This window comes from Apteryx mantelli, chromosome 6 (assembly GCF_036417845.1).
Source record: "Apteryx mantelli isolate bAptMan1 chromosome 6, bAptMan1.hap1, whole genome shotgun sequence".
NCBI classification, from domain to species: domain Eukaryota; kingdom Metazoa; phylum Chordata; class Aves; order Apterygiformes; family Apterygidae; genus Apteryx; species Apteryx mantelli.
This window is the reverse complement of record NC_089983.1, coordinates 27,405,421-27,415,440: the sequence shown is the minus strand read 5'-3', so window position 1 is coordinate 27,415,440 and position 10,020 is coordinate 27,405,421. Positions and strand designations below refer to the sequence as shown.

At 38.7% G+C, this 10,020-nt stretch overlaps 1 protein-coding gene across 4 annotated transcripts in view; it reads left to right on the top strand.

Annotated features, from left to right (window-relative positions):
* Positions 1-271: 271 nt before the first annotated feature.
* DYNC1I2 (dynein cytoplasmic 1 intermediate chain 2) overlaps positions 272-10,020 on the top strand; it is a 32,045-nt gene continuing 22,296 nt past the window's right edge. For 2 of the 4 annotated variants that reach the window (XM_067299073.1, XM_067299071.1), the window contains exons 1-4: positions 554-645; positions 2,333-2,450; positions 4,189-4,303; positions 7,933-8,023. In XM_067299073.1, the coding sequence (XP_067155174.1) occupies positions 2,343-2,450; positions 4,189-4,303; positions 7,933-8,023 (314 nt within the window). In that variant the 5' untranslated portion in view covers positions 554-645; positions 2,333-2,342. Of the gene's footprint in view, positions 497-553; positions 646-1,032; positions 1,347-2,332; positions 2,451-4,188; positions 4,304-7,932; positions 8,024-10,020 lie in introns of those variants that run through there. The other 2 variants (XM_067299072.1, XM_013960590.2) reach the window with 2 other exon arrangements.

Below are 10,020 nucleotides of genomic sequence, written 5' to 3'. Positions count from 1 at the left end.
GTACGCTGGCGCACCGGGGCCCCCAGTGAGGCGAGGCCGCGAAGCGCCGTAACGGTCGCTGCTCTCGCGCCCCCAGCGCCACGCGAGCCGCTTAACCGCCGCTACCAGCAAGGCGGCGCGCGCACCCCCGGGCACGCTACGGCGCTCGCGCCGCAGAGCCGGCGCCCGCGGGTCGCTGCCAATGCAGCTCCTAAGACTACAGCTCCCAGCATGCCGTGCGCTTCCGCGGCGCGCACACGCCGCAGGGCCCTGAGGGTGAGGCCCGCCTGGCGGGGCGCGGGGCATGCTGGGCGTCGTTGTTCTCGTCTTCGTATCACTCGCGCTTGAGAGAAGCTCGGTGTTATGCCCGTGGAGGCCACCTCCGTCGCTTCACGCTCTTTCCCCGTGTGAATTCCTTTTAGGTTGCTCCCCGCGACGGGGCAAACGAGTGAGGCGTTGGAGGCTGAGCGCATCAGGTCCGGCCACCAGCAAGCCTTCGTGTCCTTCCGCGCTTCCCGTGAGTTCCTGCGCATCCCGCTACGCTTTGGGGGCTGGTTTGATCCTCGACGGCCGCCGTAGGCTCCTGCTTGTCAGCTGCCACCGCTTTTGTGGAGCGGCGGAAGCGGCGACAGGGGCGGTTGGGGCGCAGCGCGGCGTCACTCCCGGGTGAGCGCAGGTCCCGCGGCGGCGGCGGCGCGGCGCGGCCGGCTGGCCGGCCGGCCGGCAGGGGGGACCCCGCTTCGTCTCGGCGTCGCCCCGGCGAGCGAGGGGCGCGGCAGCGGGGTCGGGCCGGGCCGGGGGCCGGGCCGGGGGCCGCGTCCCGCTGGCGGGCGGGCGGGCCGGGGCGGCAGCCGGCGCTGCCCCCGGGAGCCCCGCCGCGCCCCGCCGCCGGGTGGTGGCGTCCCGGGGCGGGCAGCGGCTCCGGGCTCCGCCCGCGGCCCGTGGCGGCGCCCGCCGCGCGGCGCCGGTCGGGCCGGCAGTTAGCGCTGTCCGCAGCTACTGCTACCGCGGGCGGCGCCGGGCGGTCGGGCGGCCGCGTCCGAGAGCGGCTCGTTCGTGCCGCACCGCTTCCCTGGCCCGGTGTGAGAAAGGCAGGGAGCGGTGGCCGGGGGAGAAGCTCCATCTTGCGTTGACAGCAGGCGTTCCTATTGCTGCTTTGAAGCTGAACAGAAACACTGACTTAAAATGCCGGCAGTAGATTTTTATTTATTTATTTATTTTTAGTACGATTTCGGTGACAGTAGTACCTAAGTGTTTGCAGTCAAAATGGGTGAAAAACATACCAATATATATATATTGGGGTAAATGTAGGAGACTTGCTTCATTTTGATTTTGCTTCATTTTCTGTGCTACACAAACACTTGCAGGTATTCTTAATTCAGTGAATAGTGTATTACTAATGCTTAATTTAACGTCATTGTTTGCAAGCTTAGTTTAAAAGCATCTGTAGATCCCCCAGCCATTGCAGAACCCCTTCTGTGTTTTCTATACCGGATATACTTGCATTTGTTTAACAGCAAAACAATTAACTTCTTATTCACTCAGCCCATTCACACAGTTTTTCATACCTGTGTTTTAAATCTCCGTGAAACTGTGAAATGGTGTTTTTTGGTTTTGTTTATTGATGACTTTTCTATCTGTACTTAATGGGATTAGTTACGTAGCAAAACATTTCTGTAGATTTTTTTTTTTTTGCTATGAAAAATCCACTGATATCTTAGCTGACAGTGTACAAAAAGCTCTTTAAAAATGAGCATCTGCATATTTCATACTTTTTTTTTTTGCCATGACATTTGAACCTACTTTGCTTTGCAATTTCTATTAATCCTGCTAAATCTTCTATTAAATCTGTTTTGAATCCTACAGCTGTTTGTGGCAGGATATATAGTCTACATACTGCTAATTTATAGCATGCCAATATTTAAGATACTAAAATGAAAAGTAAAGGTAGATACTGCAAAAGTACTTTCCTTGCATTTTTTCTATTTATCAGTCTTGTAGTTGGCTCTGTAGCTGTACAGGATCTTGTGGCAAAATCAGATAGTACTGTCTTTGGTGCTTAACGTATTTCTTTCAAAATGGTTCTTTCAAACAGCTTCAGAAGTGCATTAGGAATGGATGCTCTCATCATACCGTAGTTCTCTTTGTTTTAAAACAATCTTTTCAATACTTAGATTATGTTAAGTGAGGGAAATGTGGAAATAGGGATGTGATTTTAATTATGATTTTAAGACTTTTCACTGTTCCAAGTTTTGTAAACTAGTACAGATACATTAATGGCTGCTTACTTAAAGAAAGGTTGCTATCTTTAAAAACATACAAATAACCATGGTGTGGTTTCTGTGTTGATCAGCATTTCAACCATGTCTGACAAAAGTGAACTGAAAGCGGAGCTGGAGCGCAAGAAGCAACGGTTGGCTCAAATCAGGGAGGAGAAAAAAAGAAAGGAGGAAGAAAGAAAGAAAAAAGAAGTAAGAAATAATTTTATTCTTGAAATTTGACTGTTTCTGTATGTAACTTGTCTAAAATTTAAAGGTGGGTTTACTTAAAGTTGTTTGCTACATGTTATTTAGGGAGAGTCTATTTAATGGTCTGTTGCTGGTGCAAATGTAGCAGTTTCCTTTCCTGGGAAGAACAAATGCCTCTTATTTTCTTTAGAATTATTGATACGGTAAGTTATATTTAAAAAAAAATCCTACACTTGTGTTTGTGGAAATCCAAACTTTGTACTTGTATGTATGAGACATCATTAATCAAGTCACTGTGGGAAGCAACCAAAGTATTGCACAAAAGCTCTGCTTAATAATTTGTGGTGGTATTATTTAGAGGACACATTTCTGAAATGCAGTTCTCGGAATGCCCATGTGAGTTGTCTAAGTGCTAGTGTTGTTACTGTACTAACAGCATGCTATATTTTTCTGCTCTTTAGCCTGAATTTTAAAATCGAAGCAGCACTCAGGACACATGCTACTTTTGTGTTAGCCTCAGTTTGTTAACAGTCCTCTGGATTTTTCCTTGCTTACATACGTCAGTGATGTCTTACCACTTCTCTGCTGAAAGCAGATTATATATCATAAATAAAACTTGCCTAAATGTTTTGGTCTGTTGGGCATTTTTTCTTGACATTTCTGTATTTTGATTATGATCTTGTAGGAGTCCTGAATTAGCATATGACTCAAGACTGGGCAGCTGCCAGCAACATGATACAGACAAAAAGGCGAGGGAAATATCTTGTGAACAATATATTGTCTGTATTTGAGGTTCCACATGTGATACAATGGCTCATCAGTTGGGAACTTGCGCTAAAGTTTGGGAGTGGCTTTCTTCTAAAAGGAATTGTACAGTAGATTAGAAGTGTAACATGCAGCCATGCAAGGAGTAATTGGTCTTTAATCAAGACATTGTGATAGAATAGGTTGGTCTAGATTTTGCTGCTTCTTCTAAAGCCTTGTATTTATATAATTAATTTACATTTACAAAAATGTTCACTTGCCAGTGACTGAATTGGGAATACCTTAAACTATGAATCATATTTCTGGAATTTAAATAAGGTGTGGAAAAATGTGGAGAAGTGCTCAGCATCTTTCAAAGAGGATGGGAGTGTGATTTTATTCTTTTGTTGTGTGAAATTTAGCAGAAAATAAAACAACTTAAAAATACTTAAATCCATTGCAAAGCTTTGGGCGTTAAGTAGTTACTGCAAAGTTTTTTAAGGTTTTGTTTGTTTTGTGAAACCTCTGAGGTTCAAAAGAAAGCTTTCTCACTAAGCAGCCCAACAAAAAATAGCTAAAATGATCAGAGGCAATCATCGCCCTTGTATATTTTTATTCTTAATTACTACACAGTTTAGCATGCGCTATATCCAGCCTAGCATCCTAATAATTTTACAGTGGTTAGCATTAGTGTAAGGAAAAAAAAGTGTTCTTGATCTTATGAAGTGTCAGTCATTTTGACAAATGGGAAGACACTTTTGCACATTGTATATGTCATTGTGTACTGAAGACAGTACCAAAGCTTCCAAATTTGGTGATTCCTGACTGCTGTTTACTTATCTACAGAAAGGATCATCAGAATTACTAGACTTGATTTTCTGACCTGTATGATAATAGGTTTCAGTAGCACAGAAAACCTAGTGAGATCTCAGAAATGAAATTAAACAGTTCTTAATACCACTTAAATGCCCTAACTTAACTACTTAATTATTTTTAGACTGATCAGAAGAAAGAAGTTCTTCCTGTACAAGAAGAATCTGATCTTGAAAAGAAGAGAAGAGAAGCCGAAGCATTACTTCAGAGTATGGGGTTAACACCTGACTCTCCTGTTGGTAAGAATATGAATGTTAGTTTATGAAATAAACATCTTGTCCTTTGTATTTTGTTGTTAGGATTGTGATATTTATGTAAATATCTTGAAAATTCCATGGCCGCTATTTTTTGGGTACACTTGCCTAGTTTTGGTACTACTTTGTCCTGCTTGGTGATCATTTTTTGTAATATCCAGTGATGTGTCTCAGTACTCATTAGTAATATTTGTAAAAGATATATGTTTTGTTCTTGATAGATTCTTTAGCATCTTTTAGTTGAAATATATAAATATGGTGTATCTTTGTTCTTTTTTCCTATTTTCTCTGCCTATTATTTTTCTGTATTTCTTCTCTCTGTGTTGCATAATGTAAAATCTAAATTCTGATATTTTCATGCAGAGTTGGCTTGTTTCCTTTCTGCATATTTACTCCCTAATTCTCCTCATCTCAAATATCTGATGGACTTTGATGGAGTAATAGCAAGGCTAAGTATAAAACTTAACTCTCTAGGAAGATAATTCATGTCTATGCCATTCTTGGATGGGTGTATTGGTATAGTATATCGGTTGTGGCTCTTTGCCTTTACTTAGCCGTGTCTCTCTGGAAAATGAAAGCAGAGAGGGCAATACTTGAACTCCACTTCTTTTCCTCCAGGTTTGAAATTCAAGAACTATTAAAACTTACTTTTCAGATTGGATTTAATGATGATGAGGGTTTATTTCAACTGGGTTGGCAAATATTAACAAAAATCACTTGTTATTGGGATGATCTGTGTGTAATTCTATCTTCATAATTGCTTTTGGACAATCCTGAAGTGTTTAAAAATGAGCATGGAATACCATTAAAGCCATTCACATTACAGCAGCTGCAGCAGAAATTTCTTAGTAGCTTGGACTGTTCTTTCTGACAGTTCCAGAGATTGTGTTTGGGCTGTGTTAGCATGAAGTATATTGTAGGTAAACAGTTCTTATCTATTAGAGATTTTATTTGGTTTGGTTGAACACTTTCTTGTATGAAGTCTCACTAAGGCAGTTGACATGAAACTCTTGCAGAAATGCATAAGATCATATATATATATTTTTTAAATCTGTGAGAGCAAATCTAAAAATCACATGATGGCCAGTCCTCAAAAGAAATAATCACGTGGACTTAGAGTAGTAGCTGTGTGGTTAAAAAACAAACAAAAACAAAACAAAACAGAACACCCCTCTGGGTCGCTGGCCTGTCAGACCAGGGCACACTCCTGTCAGTGCTGTGTTTAATTCCACTGAGCCCCTCCTTAACTGCACCCATCTGTGCACATGGATTCTCAGGCTCCTTCTGTTTCCTTGCAAGATACCCAGAGCAGGCCAGATGCCCAACTAAGCTAAAATGCCCTACCCCGACCTCGCAGTAGTGTGCCTGAGGCACGAGCTCAGTCTGCTGGCTGGATCCTGACAGCATAAATACTAGTACAGTGCCAAAGAAAGGTGGCTCTCTTGCAGAAGATGGCAGCATAATAGTGTGAAGTATAGTATGAATAGCAGGAAAAGTGTATACTTCCGATACTTTTTATATAAGAAGGCATAAGTTAGTGAAACAAAATAACTTTCAAGAAGTCACTGTAGTTTCATCCTCTGTGGGTGAAGGTAGAATTATACTTGGTCTTTTCTTAAGATGTATGTGTTAAATAAGTATCGCCTAACTAATGGGAAGAATTCCTTGAAAACAGCTCCCTCCACGAGAGGGCAATGTAGCATCAAATACTAAGTCACTTAACTCTGACATAAATTGTAGTTCAACTCTTGAAGTAGTGTATTTCTTGGTGTCCACAGTCTGCTCTCCCTTATTAACTGTGAACTTGCTATTTTTTAATTATTAGATTAACTTACTAACTTGCTAACTGAGGAGTGTGCAAATAGATAAAATGATTATAGTTTAAGTATTTACTTTGAATAAAATATGGTAGAAAGTTTGAGGAGTTTTTACTGAAGAAACTGTAGTTGTATTTAATTGTCTTCAGTGAATTTTTAGGTGATAGTAAACCTTGTTCCATTTGTGTCTGTGTATGTTTTGTTTTACTTTCATTCTCTTTCACTTTGTTCTTTGTATTACAGATTTTTTTTTTTTTAATGGAGAGCTTGATGGAGTTTGAATAACAATTTTGTTTTTTTTTCTATGAGGAAAAACTTGGATTTGTGTTCTGTGGGAAGAAATTTGAGAATTAGGAATTTTTGTTCTTCTCATACAAAAATCTGCAAAGATTGAATTCATTTGTGTAGGGCTTTTCCATTTTTAAAATTGCTGTAATTCTTGTGTGCATTACAGGAATGTCTTGCATTTGTATAATGCCATTCTTTTCTGGAGTTATACAAAATTAAATTAGCCTTGGTTTCATTTATTAATTACTCTTGTAGTGACGATGCAATGTAGTTAAGTTTGTTTTGATTGCCATGCTTATGTTTTAGACTCTGTGTCACAGTTTCACAGGGTCATGAAAGAGAGGTGACAGATACTTTAGAGGCCTTAAAAACCCTGGGAGGCTGTTACTTGCTTTCATCTTTTGCTAAATGATTAGAATGGGTGGGTTGAAAGAGTAGTAGCATAACAAATGTTTTTAGATCTGGCTTTGTGATCTCTAATGTCCTAATTCATTATTTATGTCTTGACCATGTATACTGTTATGAGTTTATTTTTGTTTGAATTTTTTGGCCATACTTATTTCTAGATAGAGCTAAGTGACTTTTTTAAATAGTGACAAAATAAGCGTCTAATCTCATATTGTTCAATTAAGGAGTGAATGGGTTGACTGAATGTTTTAATGAAAAGTGAAGCGTATAAGGACCTTTGAAACACATCCTGATTCTTAAGCATAAATTTAAGTTACCATTTTTAAAAAGAAAATTTGGAAGAAATATTGGAGTAGTTTTGTGTTGTTCAAATGGCATGATATCATTCATTGTTATGTATCAGTTCCAAAAACCATGTTGCTTTTTAAACTGTATTTGCAGTCTTAATCTAAATGCTGGAAATGAACTGACTTTTAAGAAGAAGTTTCAATTTAACAGTACTAGACAGTTTGTCTAATAAAAAGAAAAAAAAAAAAAAGCAACACCAGATACTTCAGTGTGTTTGGGGTAGATGACACAAGATTTATGTTTGATTCAAACTAAAGCAAAAATAATAGTATGCTCCATGACAAAACCACTTTTTTGGTCCACACTTCTGTGATTATGTATTTTGAAACAAAATCACCAGTTAAATATTTTTAAGAAAACTAATGTTGAACTATATTAACAAATATATTCCTTTTACTTTTAAGCAACATGATTTAGTAGAAATTATCTTTTGCAAGTTGGTGCCACCATTTATTAGAATTTCAGTTTTAAAAATATATTTTCAAGTCATTTTCTCTTAAGTGTCTTTCCCTCCATGTCTTTTTGTATGCCTCAGGTGCATAAATGCCAAACAATTGCATGAACATCCAGCATGAAATGTTAACATTGTCTTTTCCCCTCTCTTTCTACTGTTCATTTTCATCCATGTATTTTTTGTTTGCCATTATTTTATTTTATTTTTTAATATTTCATGTTAAATTAATTTGGAAACATCCTAAGCTGTGCAACCTCTCCGAGTAGTAACAGCGGATACCTGTCTGTTTCACTATCTAGTCCCTCCTCCTACCTCTCCGTCTTCCAAATCTGTGAGTACGCCAAGTGAGGCTGGAAGCCAGGACTCTGGTGATGGCGCTGTTGGATCCAGGTATGTCACTTTCTTTGACGTATTCCTTTGTTTAACACTTGTATTTTTGAATAATCTAAACTTTATAAGAAATCAAGGTTAATGACTTGAATATGAGGTTACAGTGGTATTGAATTTGTAAACAGTGACTGTTTTACCCAAGTGCTTTACTTTACAATTTGAAATACAGCTATATTTACTAATTTGAAATTGCCAGCATTAACTCAGAGTTGTTGAAACTTGCAAGTTTAAAGTAAATCTGAATGTCTTGTGGTAATATTCTTGTAAACGTGAATTGTAAGGACAGTAAAACAACTGGAAAAGTCAAACTTTTGAGCTCTTCCCAGCTTTTTAAAGGAGGGCATATATGTATCGTAAGCTGTTTCCTTTTTCCAACTGTTCTAGTAAAAGATATTGTCTACAAACCTTGCCTTGCTTCTGAATTTTTCATACTCAAAACAATATTTCTCAAGTTATTTTACCTTGTAGCTATCCTATCCCCTGCCACAAAACTATACCATTCACAATTTCCCTCATTTGGCCAAAGCATAGCACCCTGTTGGTACAGCTACAGTTCTTTAGCTCCAGTACTTGCTACATTCCTCGGGGGGGGGGGGGGGGGGGGTTGGTGGTTTTTGGGGGGGGGTTGTTTTTTATTTTATTTTATTTTTTTTTTTTTGGTGCATGACAGTTTGAGAAATACAGCTTTAAAGACAGTCAGATAAATATTTCTTTTAAACCAGGAATTCAAAGTGGAGATTTTTGGGTGATAAGATGGGAAACAGTACCTCCAAAGGGAGTTTCCACCATTTGTCATATCTTGTGCACAGTCTGTAAACAAGAACAGTATTTGCCTATTAATACTGATAAATTATATTTTCACAGCAAATAATTGCTCATGTACTTTAAATTTACTGTATATGTTTCATGGATGAAGTTTAGTTAAAGCACAGATATTCTGAGTTACTTTTGTGCTTGTATGAGTTGTCGTTTTGGAGAAAGAGTAAATACCTATACCACTTTCACATGTTTAAAAAAGATTAGAGTAACGTTTTGTATGCATGTGCATTATGCATGCTTAACTACATAGTCTCAATCTAAAAGTATTCAAGATTTTAATGGTCTAAACAAAAGTTGCAAATTGTTTATTTCCAAGTAGCAACTGCTAAGTTAAAACCAGGAGAATACAACAGGCAACAGATATGAACACAAACTCTGACAGTGCCTACGTGCTGTTTTGAGGATATAGGTTCTTCACTATGCAATTGAAGTTCACTTGTCATGTAACTGAAGAACCAATATCATTGCTTTTTAATTTAGTAAAAGAAAATTTTAAGTAGTAATCTTGAATTTCAAATAACTTGCTGAATTGTCATTTCATGTTTAAATTCGCTGTCTAGAAGAAAAAACAAGAAATGTTTGATAAATAGATTTTTTCTTTTCATATATAACTTAAATTCAAAATGATAATATGTGTAGGTCACATACCTGTGTAGTCAGACTCCACATTCATGTTGTGTACTGAATTTATCTCCACCTCATGAGCGTTCTGTGTTCTCTGATTGTGTATTCCACATACGTAGTAACATAATGCTGTTCTATGCGTACTTGTTTTTATGAAGACTTGAGAAAGCTTATATTCTAAACCCCTATAGCTTCAGCCATTTGCAAAACTTAAAACTAAATGTAGGTCTTGACAATTTCCAAGATGTGGAAATGTTTAAAAAAAAAAAAAAAAAAAAAAGATGCTACCCTGGAATTATGAAACAGAGGTATAACTATATAGCTAGATTTAAGGCAGTATATCATTGCTGTTAGAGAGAGTCCCCTTGTTTATTCTCTGACCACTGGGTAATGTCATTTGCCTCCGCTGGTAAACGGATATCTATATCCTACTCTATTAGTAAAAATGTGTGCAGCATGCCTAATGTACACATCCACTCAAACCTGGAAAACAATGGAAAAAGTTGTACTGTGTGATAATTCCCTAGCATTATACTTGGCAGTTCATGGATGAC